General features: G+C 41.1%; 1 protein-coding gene across 2 annotated transcripts in view; it reads left to right on the top strand.

Moving 5' to 3' along the window:
- Nucleotides 1-19,742, top strand: part of SCRN1 (secernin 1) — a 38,082-nt gene that overhangs the window by 5,864 nt on the left and 12,476 nt on the right. The window contains exons 2-3 of one of the 2 annotated variants that reach the window (XM_005480907.4): nucleotides 5,473-5,632; nucleotides 17,041-17,222. In XM_005480907.4, coding sequence (XP_005480964.1) covers nucleotides 5,474-5,632; nucleotides 17,041-17,222 — 341 coding nt within the window. In that variant the 5' untranslated portion in view covers nucleotide 5,473. The remainder of the gene's footprint in view (nucleotides 1-5,472; nucleotides 5,633-17,040; nucleotides 17,223-19,742) is intronic. The other variant, XM_074538001.1, reaches the window with a different exon arrangement.

The following is a 19,742-nucleotide window of genomic DNA, read 5'->3' as shown; positions in this document are numbered from 1 at the left end:
TTTTTCAATTGACAGAGAAGACAGAGAAAAGAGCAAATTCAGTTGTACTTTCATAAGTTTTGGTATTCCTTGAATACTAACTTGTTATAAGTGCTTCAAGATCACAATAGTTCATTAAAAATGTTTCTTTTTGGTAATTTTTTTCTTAAAAAGAGCAACTGAAAGCTGTTGTTGGTGAGCCAGTTTTCACATAATTTATAGCTTTGTAAAACTATTAATTATTTTGTGCTGAATGTCTTCAGGTTATTTTGGCAAACCAGGAAAATAAGTTGACTTTAAAAATCAACATCTATTTGATGTGAGATGACAAAATTATTTTTCTGAGAAGTAATTTTATTGTAGCAGTCAGATTCTTGCACTTTATAAAAGATTATTGCAGTACCAAATTACAGCTTTCAGAGAAGTACACAGTGTTATTCTGAAAAAATAACAGAATAAACCCCCAAGGAATCTGAAATGACTTACTATGAAAATCTTCCTTTCTTTAGTTTGGACTCTATCATGCTAAGCTGAGAGTGCTTTGTTGTGGATGCATAGCTATTTCAGGTTTCTGGGGCTGGGGGAAGGAAGGCTCCAAAGCACACTGAATTATTTATGCCTGTCTCTATTTTCTTAAGAGCGTGGCTTCAGCCTCTGACACTCCTGTTCATGAGGTGGAGGATGGGGTACTGCAATCTCTGTTCTGTATGTTAATCTCTGTTCCAGCATTATTTGTCTGTTCATTTCTTTGTAAGTGAAAAATTACCTCTAAATGAAGTTTCCATTAGATTGTCACAACTTCTATGTACAGATTTAGTAGTGATTTTATTCTGTGTTGAGCACTTTAAATTTCTGATTGTGGATAGATATTTACTAGAGATTTTTTTTTACTAGATAGAGATTTTATTTATAATAGCACAAGTTGTTCTAATTGGAATTTATGAGCTTTTTAAATATGTGTCAGCATCTGTAAGATCCTCATGTAAAATGTTTCAAGTTTTGATATTTTTAACCTGAAAGTTGGTGCTTGTCAAGATTTGTGGGTTTATTTTTCTTGAGGCGATGCTAGGCAGTAACACACCCCTGTTCACCCTATTTCAGGAGCATAGCAATGTTCAGACATGTTTATAAAGCCCTGATAATTGTTGTACCTGCTGTTTCCCTTTGTGATGTTTGGAGCCAGACATTTGTTCAGAGAAGAGCAATGAAGCTGTGAAGAGTGAGTCCTGCAAGGGGCAGCTGAGGGAGCTGTGGGTGTTCAGCCTGGAGAAAAGGAGGCTCAGGAGAGGCCCTATTGCTCCCTGCAGCTGTCTGAAAGGAGGCTGGAGCTGCCTGGGGACCAGCCAGTGACAGGGGAAGAGCCATGGTCTGCACCAGGGGAGGCTTGGGTTGGACATCAGGAGGAATTTCTTCACTTGTTAAGCATTGGAACAGGCTGCCCAGGGAGGTGATGGAGTCACCATCCCTGGGGGTTTTTGAGAAACCCCTGGATATGGCACCTAGTGCTGTGATGGTTTGTTCAGAGGCTGGACTCGATGGTCATGGGGGTATTTTCCAGCTGTTTTGATTGTGATTGCCCATTGGTTGTTACTCCTTTCTTTCTGCTTTAAAATACTCAGTACTGTCTGTTTTACCACTGACAGCAGTGGTGATATATTCATACAATTAATTTGGCTTGTCAGGTGTTAAATGGGACTTATCACAATGAGAAAAGATCTTAATAAAGGAACTTGTTAAGGAAGTCTTCTTTGTAGTGTCAGAACGCAGGAGACTGGAAAAAAAAAAAAGACCAGGTGGAATATCGCATCCCTGCTGCAGTGTGTTTTTGTCAAATAAAATGATAGCAAGTGGAGTGTATTAGCTTGTGGCGGCTGCTCAGAACTCTTTTTTCAACCTTTGTGCCTGAAGTGATTCGAGGCCAGCCAAGCATGGTGCCTGTTAGCTCCCTGCAAGTGCAGCAGTTATTCCATAGTGGCACAGCATGATGTACAGCTCTTTGGCCATTTCCAGGGTTTCCATAGCCTACAATGGTCTGTACAGTCCTTATTTCTCTGAACTTTCCCATCTGTGAGTGTAATGGTTTGCAAATGTGTAGGTTTTCCTCTGCCTACAGCAGAATGTAGGTCTGAGGTATGGTCTGCTGAGAGAATCAGGCCACTGTGCTTGACATGCTCTGTGGTAAAGAACTGTGTGCATGGGCAGCAAGCTGTTCTTTGAGATCTATTTGCAGTCATTCCCTGTGTTTTCTGAGGTTTTCAGGATTACTTTTCACTGGAGGAGCAAACTCTGTGAAAAAAAGTGTAGGAATTATAACAGTAGGTGGTTTTAAAAGTCAGGCTGATTTATCAGAGGTACCATGAAGGAGTGTTCTTTTCCTCCTGTGGGTGAAAGATGTTTGTCCAGTATTGTGTAAGAGAGAGTGTAAGAGAGCAAAGAGGTGGCAAATATGTGAAAATGAGCATGAGGACAACCTGAAGCTGAATAAAGAAAAGAAGAACATGAAGCAGGCAAGTAGAAATGTCCTGCTTAGACAGGTGGCTGCTAACACACTGTTTGAGCTATGTGATGGAGGAAAATAAAGTACAGTAGAGTTCTGAACAAGTAGAGGTTGTGGGTATGTCTGAGAAATGGCCATCCTTGTCATATTCAAAATGAACCAAATGAGGTTCAGGGAAAAAGTGCTGCCTAGCAAACTGCATGGATTTGAACTGCAGTAGACTGCTGGATGGCTTCCTTCTCTGAAATGTAATCTGGGATCCCAGTGCAAACTCCTCCACTGACAGTCATGTTTTCAGGATAAGGTTAAAGCATTTGACAAAGTGTTTGACTGTTACATACTTGCCTGTATGAAATACACTGTGTTGAAATGACCTCTAGTTGCTGGGCAGCTTACTCATGCTTATGAAATACACTGTGTGTTGAAGGGAACTCTAGTTATAGAGGAGCTTACTCATATTTCATGCTTAAGAAGCATTACCAAAATGGCAAGTTTGTTTTTGGTTCAGTAACTGTTGGTGTATTTAAGGAAAAAAAAAATTCCCACACTTACTCATACTTGCATACTTTCATACTTATAAAACATTACCAAAATGGCAATTTGTTTTAGGTTCAGTAACTGTTGGTATATTTAAGGGGGGAAAAAAATAAAATCTCACACATACAAAATAAAATCTCTCACATAGTTGAGACTATTTCTTTCAGGGAAGTTTCAGAATTTTAAGGGCATTTGATACCTTCAAGCTTTTAATTCTTTTCCCTATCTACTCAGACTGTAGGTATGAAAAAGTCTGCCTTGCATACCTTTGTATTTGTTCAGTAACAGAATGCTGAAATATTTCCCCTCTTCTTAAGCTTATCTGCCAATAGGTTTAGGTATTAATTTAATAAAAAAGCTTATCTGCCAATAGGTTTAGGTATTAATTTAATAAAAATTAGTAATGTATATAATTTTAACCTTTCTTGCTAGGCTCTTGGATGCTTAATGTTTTTCAGCTGTGTCATGTATTTCGAATAAATCTGCTTAGCTAGTGTTTGGAATAAAGGAAATACTTTTGAATAGGGAGATCCTCGCTAAATCTGCAAGCTGTTAGAGATTTTGGCTCATTTGGCAATGTATCAAGACAAATTTGGTTCTCTAAAAGATGAGTTACCTGAAGGCAGATGGAAACTCCTAGAGTTCTGGAAAGCAGTTTCATTGACATCACCAGCGCAGCAATACTCATACTCGGAGTAATTCATAACAAAGCACTGAATGGTTTCATTAGTGCTGAAGGTTGGGCAAACACTCCACAAACACTCCTGGTTCCAGTTAAACCTGGTGCTCTGAGGACTTGCAGGCAATGAATGGCAAACTGGAGTGGGGCTTTGTGTTGTGTCTGTGTGCAAGACACTCCTGTAGAGCCAGCAATGTCCCGGGTTAGAGCACAATAGGCAGGTCTGCAGCCCAGGGTCCTCTGGCAGATGTGCTTTATCAGCTGAAGTAATTCCAGCTCAGAGTAGCTTGTCCTTTCCCACTGGTCAAAACTCTGCTTATGAAAAGGGATTTGTTTGTTTCCTAATGCATTTTCAGCTCAAGTGGATGAATATAATTTTACCTAAATGGAAAGATTGTCTGAGTTCCCTGGACAATTCATTGCCTCACGTTGTGTTGGTAGAGGGCACTTCTAACATGGAACTACTTGACTTTTTTGCAAGGTTGAGCATCTGTGTGATGTGTTCACAGCCCACAGGCAAACAATTACCATTTTATGGATTACAGACTCTATAGAAAAGGAATTCTTCCTCTATTTTATTATCTGCTGTTCTGTGAGAAGTATGTACTCAAATGGCAGCTTAAGAAAAAAAAAGAAGAAGCAAGATTTGAATGGTTTGAAGCGTATGCAAGCTAATGGTAAAAAAGCAGCTTTGCACACTTCTCCATGCCCAGCATTGTCTTGCAGATGAATTTGGGGGGGAAACTCAAGTGCTGATTGTTTCTAAGGAGAGCAAATGTGTGCAAGTATTTTACTTCTTCAGAATATTGTAGAAGATTAAGAGAAACATGTTTGTTTATTTGGGTATATTTGTATATTGTTGAGTTTCTATTGCTGAGATAAGAATTATGAAGAAAATTTAGACATCTTTGTTAAGTGCTTTTTAAACAAGTGATAAACACCCCACATTTTTGTTTTGTAGCCATATGTACCAGAAATTTTTCTAAATGGTGGAAAAAAAGTCAGATATGGCAATGTACACAAGACCAGCTACAATAGTGTAATAGTCCTGAAACAGTTTATATTTATCTTAATATATTGTTATTGCAAACACTTAAAATTATCCTATAAACATGTCACATTAGTCTACCTAAACAAATAAACAGCAATCAATTGACTTCAGGTAAGAGCAGCAATGCAGACAAACCACAAAGAAAATAAAGTGCAATTAGTGCTTCAGTCTCTCTCCCATCTGAGTAGATAAATTGACTGACAGTTTTGGATGTAATTGTGCTGTATCTTTGTTCTGTTTCCAGTTATACTATTGTCCTCTTTCAGGAATCCCTCAAACATGTTTTATCTTTCCTTTTTAAAAATATTGAAGTGCATGGGAGCAGAGGGAGTAAATTATTTAAAGTTATTCTGTGTGTCTGCACTTGCCTGAGTCAGCAGAATACATCTAGGTCATACGTTCCCAGGGAGCTCCAGTGCAGAGTATCTTCTTTCAATGGGGACTAAGCAGGCTCATCAAGGCACAGTTCTCTTGCCTTTTTTCCTATTTATGCCTTCACAAAGCTTAGGTGAAAAATGATGCAAATTATTATATTTTTAAAATTAAATTCAGATAGGCTTCCTTTGAGCTGACCCGTTCTTCCCTCATCATTGGACAATCGACTGACAGAGGGAGTGCATTCCCTCTTAGCTGCAGCTGCTACCAGTAGGCTGAATGATTCTCTAATCTATGCAGTTATGAATAAAAAACTCCACTAGTTTTGTTTGTTGATGCCTTCTTTCCTTCTAGGATGGCTGCAGCTCCTCCAAGCTACTGTTTTGTAGCCTTGCCCCCCTGTTCCAAGGATGGGCTGGTGGTGTTTGGGAAGAACTCTGCGCGGCCCAGGGATGAAGTACAGGAGGTGGTGTACTTTGCTGCTGCAGAGCACGAGCCAGGAAGCAAAGTGGAGGTAAGGGTGAATTGTGGCATTCAAACTGTGAGAAATCACTGTTGCTGGAAGAAATGAATGCTGTCTTGTTTTCCCATCAGATTGTGGAGTCCTTTCTCACTTCACTCAAATCTCTTGAGTAGAAAAAGAAAAGATTTTTTTACAAGTTTGAAAATGAAACTTACAATGTAACTTTTTTAACTGGGGAAAAATCCATGACCTCTACTTTTTCTGACAGACAGGCAAAACTGCTCACATCTCAGATTCCTGCACCATGTGGTCAATTGATTTACTTCTAAGGGAAAAATCTCCTGGCTAACTGGAAATAGAAGCTAATTTTTGGAGTTTGTCGTGTGCCAAATGAATTACTCTCATTCATGGTTGTTCTTTGGCAGTAATGGGGCCTGGCTATGCTACACAGGTTGAAAAACAGGAAATCTGTTTTTCAGAAATTTAGCCAGAAATCTGGGACTTGAGGAACTTGTATTCTAATAGGGGAATGTGAGAGGAGAATGCGAGTGCTCAAGTTTGTAAGCCAGACTTAACTCTTGTACATGCCATGGGCTCTGTTGGCATGTTCTACACCTGCATCATGGCCAGTTTTTAGTGCTGTGGCTTTTCTTGAACCCAGGCTGGATGTGGAGTCCTGAAGCTGGACACTGATGCCGTGGATGCAGGTTGACAGGGACCCTGCTGGAGGTTGTTGTAATTGTAGTCTGTCACTGCAGCCTTGTTCTAATGAAAAGAAACGAAAGGATAAGGAGATGTGGAAGAGTGAAGCAAAGGGACAAATGAACCAGAAGACAGGAAGAGGGGAAAGTGTAAAGTGGAGGTGGAATGAAGAGACTGAGGCATCAGAAGGAAGGACAAGGATCTGTGCAGCAGTCATTTTATCAGAGGAGACAGAGCCTGATGTGGCACTGCCAGCAGCTTTGAGGGTCCCAGGTTCTTGCTCTGCCTGGCAGCTGGGAAAGCAGAGTCTGTGAGGCTCCCTGCATTCAGCTTTCTGCTGGCCCCGTGGCTCTGCAGAAGGCTGAGGACAGGAGGGGTTCTGCACCAGGCTGATGCCTCTCATCCAAACACATTCTGTGTGGATCTAGTGGCACTTACCCAGAAGAGATCTGAAGGCCAGTGCCACTTTTAATGCTGCTTTTCAAATGGGATGACTTCCAGATTTCACAGGATTTGGTGCTCTTCTTTCTGTTAATGTTCCCTTAATTCTTTTTGCTGCCAACATCTAGTACAACTTATGCATTATTAAATGGTTTAATTTTGGATATAAAGAAACCCCTTCCCCCAGTAGCACTATGCACAGTTGAGTGCTGTAGCACCTTGTAGACATGTGCTGGCACATGTAACACAAGGGTGACAGTAAGACAAGATGAAAGCTTCAGAGCAGTTTGTTTTAAAGCACCTCTGCATAGAACAGGAAATGGAAAAAAAAAGTTCTGTTATTGGGGAAGAACAACTTTGGAAAGCTTCTCTGTTTTGTACCCTTAATGGAGAATAATTTGTAAGAACTTACTGTAAGAGTTCTTGATTCTTTTGGTCTCTTTGTCCCATATCTTACTCTTTCATGAGATTGTCATAATTTGCTAAAGCATATAATTAAGCCATATATAATAATCTATAATTTTATAATTGGCATATAATTAAGGCATATATAATCTATTATGTTTTCTCTTTTACACCATGATTAATTGGTTTAGTGCCTTTTTTTTTATAATTCAGTCATTAACTGAGCTCTTTTGCCAGACCTATGCAGGAAGCATAATTCCTTTTCATAGCACTGCACAGTTTGTAGATTTAATCTGCCAACAAGGATCTGCAAGCATTCTCCTTAAATGCTGAATTTTTAAAAAAAATTAAGGTAAAGTTTGTTGCAGTGTGGTGAAGATGCACTTTTAGATGACAGACTGGAGGGGGCCATTTTTTTTTCCTAAAGTAGGAGCTTAAATCCTAATTAATGACTACTTTGGCTTCTGCTAGTCTAAACTACAACGTAATTCTTCATTAGCTATCCTGAGGTTTTTCAAGTAAAATTGTGTGCAGCAACATACAGGCTCCAGATGTTTGCCAAAATTCTTCCTGTTTCCTCCTAGCACAGGATAAAAACGTCATCATTTTCTCTGAGAGCAGTGCAAGTAATTGCTTATCACTGCCTCTTCATCACACTCAGCACTAAGTATTGTTAATGTGCTTTTTTTTTTTTTTTACTCATGCATATTTCGAGTGGAGTAAGCTGGTTAAACCACAGAACTGATTTTACTTGTTTTGTTAGGTCCAAGGTAGCTGTTTGGGGGGTTTTCACAGTCGTTGTGTGTTGGTAGTGAGTGGTACCTCAGAGACAAGAAAAGCTTCAAGGAAAGGCTTGGGTCCAGCTGCTCCCCTTGTTAATACCAGGCATGCAACACTCTCCACCTCTGAACAAACTTGTCAGAGGTAATTAACTGGTGGGGGAGCAGAGAGGAGTGTCAAAGCTTCCATATGTAGCTTTGGCATGCTCAGGGTTAATCCTTTGTTCTTTGAAACCCGTGAAAGCTGCCAACACTCCAATTACTGTTGGAGCATGTTTTCTTTTTTACTACAGCTTTCCTTCCCTTGCACTTTGTAAAACTAAACAGCCCTGAGAAATTAAATGTATGATATTTACAGATGGAAAAATGTGCCTGATCATTTCACACTACAGTTTTTCTGAGTCAGTAATCCTTTGTGCCTCTGACTAGATTTTTCTTTTCATCCATCCTAGTGTTTTGGGTTTCTTTTTCCCAAATGAGCAGCTTTTCTCTCCATTCCATATTGTATACTTGCTTTAGTTTCTTTACCTTCAATGGACAATGATAGTGGACTTGGTTTTCATTCTGTTCTATTTTTTGCACACAGTGTGGTTCAGTGTGTATCAAATTGTGATTACCTGGTTGTGGCTGCCATTCATGTTCTGAATTTCTGTTAAGATGGATTGTTCTACAGAACTCTGTCAGGGAGTTTGTATCCTGTTTATTTCCTATTTCTGTTCTGTGCTGCTCCTGTTTGCATCTGTGAAAATGCACTGTGTAACCAAAAGTAGCTCACAGTAATTCAGTGAGATTGCTGCCATAAAGGAATTGGGAGGGCTGTGCTGTACAGCTCTCAGTCACTTTGTGGCAGGGTCTCAGGGGGACTCAGTGAATACTGCAAGTCATTTTCAGCCTGATCTTTGTGCCTCAGTCTACCAGACAAGTAACCCTGCAGCTATAGCTCATCAACATAATTCCTTCCCTCCACGTCAGCAGGTTCCCAAGACCCTGAACAATGGGGCTTTTCATTAAAGGTCCCTTCTGTGTATGTGTGTGACAACTTTCTCAAAGGTTTGTTCTTCCCCTGCATTGCAATTTTGCAGGGGCAGATGCTGATCAGCCCTCTTCGTTGTTGTAGTGCTCAGCCTACTGAATTCATGTGAGCAGGTGAAGCATTGCTTCCCTAAGCATAAATAAGGTCCTTTTTGGAATTCCCCCTAAAAGTATGTTATTTTTTTTTCCCAGATGTGGATTTTAAGAATTTGTAACATTAGTGAGAATTAAGATGCAAGCCCCTCAGTCGTATTTTCAAGGTAGATTTTACTTACTAGATTTCTTTTATTCTCTAGTAACCTGCTGTGATTTTTCTTCTGCTGAAGAAGTTTTGGCAAAATGACTTTTTGTGGAGGAATTTCCCATGTGGATTTTTTTTCCTTTTAGATCCATCTTCCTTTCCTCTAATTTGACCTTATATTCATGATTTCAAAATAGTCATGGTTTCTTGTTTCACTACCGAGCTGAAAAAGCTCTTTCACCTTAACAGCATGCACTTCTTATGGAGGAATGGAAAGGGGAAAGTAGAAAGGGTAGACTAGCAAAGAAGTCTATAAAAGTGTGGAACATTCCAAATTTTTCTACTGTGTTGGTATTAAACACAGATCTGGGCTAAAAGCCAGCCCTCTGTGGGGTAGGAGGAATTTTCTTGTTCTCTAATACATCGTGACATAGTTATGCCTTAGTTATTCTTTTGTTTTGCTCTGTTGGTCTTTTTTTTTTTTTTTTTTTTTTTTAATGGATATCATTCTACCTCCCCTTGCTCTGAGTTTTCAGAGGAGCAGTAAGATTTTTTCTCTATGTTGGTCTGAGGACTGCAGACATAAAAACTAACCTAAAGGAAACTGATGGGTTCCTGCCTGGTGTCACAAGGAAGTGTAAAGCTTGGAAAGCAGACTTTGACTGCATTAAGGGTGGCTTTGTATCACCTGGTGATCTTAATCCTGGTGTTGGTAACATCATCACCAGGCATCACACCAGTGCTGCAGTTCAGTTCTGGGGTGCTTTAGTTCCCCTTGTTGCTAGTTATGTGTGTTTTCTGCGTTGTGTCATGGGCAAGGTGTTCAGAATCTGGTAAGCCAATCAGCAGCAGGATCTATTGAGAATTTGCTCTTTGGGGAGCCTCCAGGTGAGAGTGGCAGTGCTAACTCACATTGCTGCAGGTGTGGGTGCAAACCTGGGCACCCCCAGTGACACCTCCATGGGAGAGTGGTGCCTGGCAGGAAACCTCGATGAGGCACAGCAGTGTTTGTGCCTGTGATGGAGCATTTTGCTTACTCCACATAGACAAATGAGGTTTTAGCCTGCGGATTTGCAGTTCAGAGGGGGTTTAGGAAGCTGCATTCCTGCCTCTCTGCTGAGACAGCTGCTGGTGGGCAGCAGAGCTCCTGCACACACGGACTGGAGGCTTTGTCCAGGCCACCCTGCTGGAGCTCACCCTGAGACTTCACACAGAGGTGAAGGAGAGGCACCACGCAGGCAGACAGCAGCTGGTTCCTGCCTTCAGCTCCATTTTCTTGGCTAATGTGAGTGTTTTCTCTCTTCTGCTCCATTGCAGGCCACTGCCCTTGACACTGATGTGTCTGACTTTGCTTTGTAGCACAGTGCTCACCCCAGCAGCACTTCAGAGCTGGAAGCCAAAATCTCTTGGCTGTTTCTGCCCTCTCAAAGCCTGTTTTTACTGTGGGGGTGCTGCTTGTTTGTTCTCTTCTGCTACCATAGCAAAATTGGTCACCTTGAACTATTCTTTTTTGTTCTTAATAGTTTTAATTCTCCTTTTTAATTGTTGCAGACAGGAAGAGGAGGGGAGAGTATTAGAATTGTGTGGGGCAAAAATCTGTCAACTCTTCCATCTTGACCCAAACCATTTAATTGTGTCAAAACATATGAGTGTGCAAGTATTTCAAATGCCTAGGATATCCAAGAATTCCAAGGATGTCTCTGTCATGGGCTCTTTGTGGCTTCTTTGAAATGTATTTATTACTGTTTTAAAACATTGAATTAATAGGCTTCATCCACATTTCAATTTTACTTTTCCTTATCCTCCGTGAGACTGCTAAATTTGTGTCTTGAAAAACAAGAGGTGCATTCTTGACTGCTAAACCTACTCTGACATATAGTGTCTCGAGAGAGTGCTCTCAGCCTTAGGTGCCTTGCTGAACTTTGTGCTATTTGATTTCTTTAAAGACATTTAAATTTTGCTTTGTGGAGCCCTTTTCCATACAGTGGCTCATTGGTGGCTTGATAGAGCAGGTTAGAGTCAGTCAGAGGGTGCAGATAGTTCTGCTTTTTGCCAGGGGAACTGTTTAGCTTTTTCTAGCTTCTGTAATTTTTTTTTTCCTGGAATAAAATCTTATCATCCTTACACACTGCGGCAGATGAAATTCAAATTTGATAGTTATTGGTTGCAATGAATACAAACAGTTGGGAATAATATGCAAACAGAAAACATATGTAAAGTGCACTAGGGTCTTCATAAAAAGAGAAAAAAAACTGTTCTTAATATGAAAAGAAAGAGATACTTTACTGTGGCAGAAAATGGCTTTTTTCTCTATTTGTACACTTAGTAAATGCTTTTATATCTGGCTACAATGTGAGGATACAAGCAGTATCCTCAGTGTGTGTTCCTGAGAGCTGGCTACCCGAGGTTTCATCCTGCTGCTGCAGAGACTTCTGCTCACTGTCCTGGTGTGACCCTGTGAGCTCTGGAGTTGGGCTGACTGTGTGAGAGGTGCCCAGGCTGGATTTGCCCTGGTGTGTGGCTGTCCCCTTCACTGTGGCACAAGTCCTGCTGCTGCTGCTGCAGGAGATGCCATGGCCATGTTCAATGGGTGTGGTGAAATCATCATCCAGAGGTCTTCCACTCTATACTTGGTGCTGCTTTCTATGTAAGCAAGCAGTGGTAAAAGCATTGGCTAACCTCCTCTTTTGTCTTGTGCACTACTGCCTGCATGTTCCTCTTTCCCAGGAGAGGTTATTTATTCCCACTTCTTTGAGCTCTACTCAATTTGTTTCTGTCAATAAGCAGCGGAGGAATTGTCTGTGAAGCTCATTGCTGGGCACATCTGCAGGAGATAGTCTGAGGGGCTTCCCTGAACAACGCCATTCCAGTTTTGCAGATTGCCACTTGCCCACAGAGGGAAAGCCCAGGCAGCCCATGTCAGCTGTGGGATCTCCTGTCTGCACATTTCCAGCCAGGCTGTCAGTGTGAATGCCCTGATGGCCAGGGAGCTCAGGCTGTGAGGCTGCCTCAGCACGTTTTTTGCACCCCTCTTTTGGAAAAGGTTAAAAATGCAGCCATGGTGCAACTTACTGAGTTGCTGCAATCATATAGATATTTTGCCTTTTTTCAAATATGTGCTATGGTGTGGCAGTGCTTGAAGCAGTGAAGCAAAGGGTTAATGCCAAATTCCAGCCAGAATCTGATGGCAGGGAAGGGGGTTGGTCTGGGATCTCTTTTGTATCTGGAATCTTAATGCCCCCTTTCAAAGATCATTTCTTTCTAAAGCATTCCCTGACTATTGCCTTTGTTATCCAGGGCTGGAGCCTATGTGATTTCATTGATATTTCATAATGACCTGACTGACAGTGCTAGGAATTGGGCTTCTGCTGCCTTGGTAGAAACTGCAGTAGAAACTGCACAATAGTTTCTTTTCATTAATGAAAGAAGAAATCTCTTGTGCTTATGACTGTCCTGTCTGGTTTTGGAATACGTCCAACTTATCTGCATGCCCTAGCTAGGCTGGCAGATACATTTGTGCCTTGTGCTATTCTTAGAACTCCCTTGATAAGATTTTCTTCTTGATACTGTAAGTGAAATAAAAGAAGTATCATTAGTTCCCAGCCTGTTCAATTCTCTTTAAAGTTGTTGGCTGCATCTCTTGTGTGTGAGGTCCCTCTTCTTCAGTTTTTTATTTTCTAATGGGAATTTACTGTCACAGGGCAAGATGCCAGTTATGTCCCTTTCAGGACTTGAATTCTAGAAGATCAATGGAGCCTGACACCACTCACTCTCAGTCTTTGCCACCAAATTTGTCAGTATTCTTCTGGTTTTAGCATTCATACTCAAAGAAAAATGTTAGTCCAGCTGAAGCTGGACATTTCAGGAATTTGAAGGCAGGATTAGTGGCAAGCACTAACCAGCAGTACCTGATGTCTGTTTTATTTATCATAATAAAACAAACCATTGCCTGGTTTGGCCCAGTGCTCAGTGGAACAGGCTGCTCTGCTGTTGTGCTGGAGGGATTTGCCAAGTCTGTGGGGTGCAGGAGGGGCAACAGGGATTTTGGAATTTTTGCCTGTTTTTGAAATCCTGTCGTCATCCGAGCTCCTGTTTCTAGAGATCTCGTGGCCAGTGGGGGTTTTTTGGTGGATGGTGTTGTCTTTCCCCCACTATTTCCTTTTGTGCTTTAGCTGTTGAAAGGCTAAGGTTGCTGTGGAACAAGAAGCAGCAATGGTTTGCTGTGTTGCAGATCCAGTGTCTGGCTCTGGTTGACTTACCTTTACAACTTCTGTGTCTTGGCTACCAGTGGATAGCCCAGTTCCTCTTGTTTCTTGGGAAAGGGTACTCTGATGTAATTTTAGGGTGGGGGTGGTGAAGTTATGAAGGTTTATGTTCAAAATTAATAGTCTACTGTCACCTCTGGACCCTACTTTTTTGAGAAGCTTATACCTATTATTCTAAATATGAACCAAGCTCCTGCCTTAATACATAAATCCCATTGAGTGCCTACTTTTATGCTTACTGGAGTAAATAATTATAGTGGGAAGGTAAGATGTCATCAAGACTTATTCAGCAGTGCCAATAACCATGACAAAGGAATAAGAATCAAGTCAATAGTAGCTTTACAAGACCTGTCAGCATCTGTCAGATTGAAATGGTTTTTCTGTTATTTAGGTCTTCTGAGACAATTTATGTAAATATGGCAAGGCTTGAATATTGTCTATGTACCTGAGTATGGAAACTGAATATAGCATGAAAATATGCTCCATGTTCACTTTTTTTTGGGCTGGGGGACATAAAGAAGCACTATGGAAGGTGACAGCTGTATTTTGAGATGTGTAGTGATGCCTATGGATGTTTTCGGGTCTCTGATTACACAGTTACAAAACAAACCCACTTTTTTTTTTTTCAGAATGCTCTGGATTCCTCAAGCAGGAACAAACAATTTCCTCCTTCCCTTTTCTCAACTGCTACCATTGACAATAAGATCTTTGCAATGAATAGCAGCTTTGGTAGTGCTTGCTTTTGGAATGAGACACCAAGTAATAAGTGATTGGTAGCAAGGATAGCCTTGCAAGTATGTTTTGCAGAGCAAAGGCATTCAGCATTTTTTTTAGCTTAACTACCACTTTTCAGAGTGTTATCATTTTTCCTTCTAAAAAATCAGAGTCAGTGTAAGCAAGCTTGTATAATGGGGCTATTCAGCCAGAAAATGCTTTGCAAGTGTGGGTGTATGGAGTACTGGAGTCTCCTCCACACTGTGTCTAGGGTTTTGCTTTCTGCTGTAGGACTGAGAAGGTTCATGGGTGGCTCTGCAGGATGGCCACAGGCAGCTGAGCCCCTGTGCCATGTAGGGGTGCCTGGCCCCCCTGACCTGGGGCCCGAGAGCTGCTCTGGTGTCCTCACACGTAATCCTCCCCTGCTGCTCCACTCCCCCTTGCACATGCAGCAAATGCAGTTATTCCCTGCTCACACACAGGCTTTGGGTGCTTATCCAAACAGCACTGACCTGAAGCTCTGAAATGAAACTGTGCAGAATGTCAAAAATGAGATTTATTTGCTGACAGCTCAAAAGGAGAAGGGGGAGTTTTGATGAGAAATGTCAGTTATGGCATGGCTTGGTTACACAATGAAGCTAAGAGTGAACTGTATAATAAGAGTTTTTATTTTACAGATCTTAGCTCCTGGCCAGTGCCAAATGTTGTGGCATCTTGATAGAAGAGGAATTTGCCTCTACAAAATCACAGTGTATTACTGTATAAGCAAATTTGGTCAGACAGCCTGTCAAATATTAGGGATGGTCTGCTACAAATACAGCAGGTATTTGTCCCTGACACGATCTGCTTGCCTAAGCCTGTCCTTAGACTGAAAGAATTCACTGCCCCTCTGCTTTGTGATGTTTTGTTTTTTATTTTGTTCAGTTTTTGACCTATTTACACGCATTACCTAATCAAGGTGGCAAGCTCATTTCCTATATGCCTCATGCATGGTCAAAGTGAAGGACTCTGAAAATCCCATTTCTGACCAAAGATAGTCTATTACACATTTTAATTGCATGCTAGAGGAACTATTACTGTGAAAATAATTTCTCAAGATTGGAGGCTGAAGATGATCATGCTGTATAATTCTTAAAGGCAGAAAGAAAGGCAAAAAAACAAAGGAAAAAAAACAAAGCTTCTTAAAGCTCTGATATTTTGGACTGATTTCTTTGGCTTTAGATTTTAATATCTACACAGCCAGGTAAACAAGGCAAATAACTTTTAGTCCACAAGTCCATTTTGATGATCCTGTTTACTCTGATCAGATATTCCTCCAAAAAACTGTTGCAAATTACTTCCTGTAAGAAAGGTGTTACAATAGGAATGCTGGACCTTAAGAGATGCCTTATAAATACAGACAATTTTAGGCTTCCCAAAAGCAAATTCTCCAGAGTTTGATCCATGAAAAACTTGATGTGAATTCAACAGTAAAATATAAAGAAAAATATAAAATATTTCTTTGGTTTGCACAAACCAGCAATGGATTGAGCTCTCATCCATGCTTCTGGGAAAACAGTGCTTGTTTTGAACGCAAATAAATGTATTTGAAAGGCAACATAATTTCTTTCTTCCTTGCAGTTACTATGACTTCTCTGCAGCCTTCCTTTGTGTTTTCGACTTGTCAGAGTACATTTGCAGACATCTAATTAAAGCAGACCATTTAAAATAGTAAAACCACCAGTTTAAGCAACAGCAGTGCCCATGTTTTGCTTCTGTGACTGTTTATCAGAGTGGTTTATTGTACCACCGAATCTTTTCAAGGCTTGTTTTTCTCCCCTCTTCCTACCAGTTGTCTCTGTGCTGGGGCAGCTGCAGGGGAGGCAGCAAGGGGGAGGAGGAAGCCTCTAATGTGTTTTGTCCCAGCAACCATTGTGACTCTGTATATGATAAAGCACTGGAGATGGTGCTGAGGGTGTGGAAACCCAGGGCAGTGGGAATATTTCTCTGCCTGCTCTGGGGTGCCCTGACCCCCAGGGCAGCACTGACTTTGGCCCTCATTCATGGAGAAAGTTTCCTGGACTTCAAGATAGACTGGCATCCACAAAAGTGTGAAATAGATTATAGAGAGTAGTGTAGGTGTATCACTTGGAGAGAAATCTAGGTTTTGTGATTTTTAGTATGTAGTGGATGGAAGCAAGATGAAGGACACAGGGTGTCATCCTGGGTTTCTTCTTCATGCTTCTTCTTCATGGGTTTGGGTGGCATTTTGTACTTGGGCAGAAAAGTCTGCTTTGCAGGCCCTCAGGTTAAAGGGGAAAATAATCTAGGTGTCAGTTCTTCATTGGATAGTTTAGTCTTAAAAGACCTTGGAACAAGAGATTGTTGGCCATTTTGTGCCTTCTAATGGAAAGCTGCTGAACTCACAGTTGTGAGATTGGTTTACTGATAAGAAATAATAAATACCTGAGTTCAAACATGAAATACAGTCTCAAGTGCCTTCAATCCAGACCCAGAGAAACCCACAACTGATACCCTGACAACAGGGGAGGGGGTAGAATGTTTGATTTTGTTACTATGTGCAGGTATGATTGGTGTTTTATTAATGTGACAGTACAGTCTGTCTCCTGCTGCTTTTCACTGATCCTAGCATTTGGGTCCTGCTTGTCTCTTGGAAGCTGCAAGCATCAGCACATATATTTTCCCAGGCTTGTGCAATATAAGGATGTGAATGTTCAAACATGACACTTAAATGTTGTTTAAACAAGTTCCTTGTTCATTCACAAAGCATGGACCTTTTAAATAACGTGTCCTTTCTGTACATGGAAGTCATGTTTTGTTTCAGTCACAGCAGCAGATGAAGTGATTGTTTAACCTTGTGTCTCCCTGCTGTCTCCGCAGTGCACGTACATCGAGATTGAGCAGGTGCCCAGGACTCACGCTGTGGTGCTCAGCAGGCCCTCCTGGCTGTGGGGGGCAGAAATGGGAGCTAACGAGCACGGAGTGTGTGTAGCTAACGAAGCTGTCGTGACCAGAGAACCAGCTTCTGAGTCTGAAGCCTTGCTAGGCATGGATCTTGTCAGGTGGGTGTCCTGCTGAGCTGTGCCCAGCCTTTCATCGTCAGCCTCAGGTGATGCTGGTAGCAGTAGCACCAGTACCACCAGTAGCAGCTTGTGGTGTTGGCGTAAGGAGATTTCAAAGCAATATGAGCTGGCTAGGTAGGGTTCTAGATACAGCTGAGTGAAAACTTAAAACACTTGCAATCTGAATTTAGCTACCAAGAATGTGCCAGTCTGTTGTGGTTCACTCAATATACCTTGTCTACCTACCCTACAGTCCAGCAGTGGCTAGTCTGACAGAGTAAGAGATATGATTACGTTGTTAGTAAGGAACTGATAACTAATTTGTAATATTAGAGTTCTGGTGTGCCCTTCATTCTCCCCCACTTTACAACAGCCTACTCTGACCTAAAAATCTTATTCTGGGCTTATAGCCAACTGTGGGCATAAACAGACTCCTATGGCTTCCTTCAGCCCATGCATTCCAATGCAAGGCACTGCCCTTATTCAGATGCTGGCACACAGACTCCTGTGAGGCTGTTCATTGACAGCTGGCTCCCAAAAGCCTTGTGCTGCACTCTGAGTCTCAGCCTGCATGCTGATCCTGTGGTGAAGAGAATTTAAAGGAGGCTTGGGTGGGGGATGAAAGCTGAAAATGAAAGAAGAGAGAAAGTGTGGACTTACTACAAAGAGAAATGAAGCAAATGGACTCAATTCAAAGACTGAACAGGACAACAGCTGCATATTTAAGTAAATCAGTCTCAGACAAAATAGTCCTACTGGACTTTGTCCTGGGATACTTAATGAGCTGACTGAAGCAGTTACAGGTGAATTCTCATTTTTCTTGAGGACTCGTGAAAAACAGATGTTGAAGTTGACTGGAAAAAGTTAAATGTTGTGGCTATGCTTGATATTTTTAAAAAGATCTGTGATAAACCAGCTTAACCTCAGTTCCTGAAGCAGAAAAACCTCAAATATCAAGGAGTTGATAAATGCACAGTAATAACTGGTAGTCAAGAAAAATCCCGATCAAACTGTTCTACTTTACTCCTGCAATGAGTTAAGATATTTTATAGATAAAAGGATAGGAAATAGATACCTTGACTTTTAAGAGGATGTTAAAACCTTAGGAGTTATTCTTATGAGCAAGCTAGGAAGCATGGGTTAGAAGAACTTATTGTTAGGTGCATAAATGCCTGAAACTGTAAGTGTTCCCTAACGTGTCTCTGCAGAAACGGTGTCTGCTTCCAGCTACCATAAATCAGGAGGAATATGGGCCAATTCCCATAGAGAATGCAGTGGAAATTGGAAATGTGATCAGAGAGCTATAAAATCTGACCAATGACAAAATTATGAGGGAATTTGGGTTAACTTTCTCTTTGGTATTTTCTCTAAGCCCTGTATATACCGAAAGAATCTGTGGAGAAGCTGTACCTGACAGAACTAGTAAATTTAATTGCATCAAAGGAGGCTGAGTAGATGTGAGGGGTTGTTTCAGAAAGTATAGGACAACCTTTTGTGAAGAAAAGGACTTAGATGACTTTCTACTTTTATTTCTTCCGTCCTACCACAGTCCTTTTGAAACTTTTAACAAACCATTGATTTAAATATCGATTTCTACTTACTTCTTACTCAGTTACTACATTCTCAAAGGACTGTTTAACATTCAAATAAATATGTTAACCAACAGCTCTAGAATTACCCACACTAGCAAACCAGGACATACCAAAGTACGGAGGCACTGCCACAAACTACACAAGTAATCATCACCTGTAGGTGCTACCCTTCTGCTCTTCCTTCTTACCTGCAGAAGAAATTGTAGTTCGGGTGCAGAGAGAGGATGCTTCAGGCAAGGGGAACCAGAGATGTGTTGTTACCATCTGCTGCTTGTTCCAGCCTAAGTGATTCTTTTTCTGATTGTGAAGACCTGGCCAGTTGAATTAAGTGTGTCTATTTCATGTCACCCCATAGAACAGAGAACAGAGAACAAAATTGATCTCTGTAGGCTGCAGTGAGGCAGCTGCCACCAGCTCTTTGTCTTTGATAGAGAATCACAGCATGTCAGAACACCTGAGTGATTCTGAACAAACTGATAAAGTTGTGTGATGGACTCCAGGGTTAGAAGCTGGTCCTATTCCATGCAGGCTGGTCCCCATCCCAGTTAATCTAAATTGAGAACATGGACCTAGTCATGACTTAGAGAAAATATGCTCCAGTACAAATTCCTAAGGAACCTTTTTTTTTTTCTGCTAAGGATTTATTCAAAAGCTGATTTTTGAAAGCTATACTAGTATTGTTGCATTAGTTAGTTTATCAGGATTTTCTCCAGGTTGTTAACTGCCTGCAGTTTTGGGGATTTTTTTGATGCACGGTTGCAACTATAAAGCACCTGTTCACTGAGGGAATCATGTTCTTCTGAAGAGTTCATGTACTGTGTTGCTGATAAGTTAGGACAGCATTATCATGCAAAAGATAAATATGGAGAAACCAGTAAATTATGCCCTTATTTTTGCATTTTTGGTCCTAATTTTAATCCCTATGCGT

Source organism: Zonotrichia albicollis, chromosome 1 (genome assembly GCF_047830755.1).
Source record: "Zonotrichia albicollis isolate bZonAlb1 chromosome 1, bZonAlb1.hap1, whole genome shotgun sequence".
Lineage (NCBI taxonomy): Eukaryota > Metazoa > Chordata > Aves > Passeriformes > Passerellidae > Zonotrichia > Zonotrichia albicollis.
Note: the sequence above shows the minus strand (reverse complement) of the source record. Positions and strands in the feature narration are given on the sequence as shown.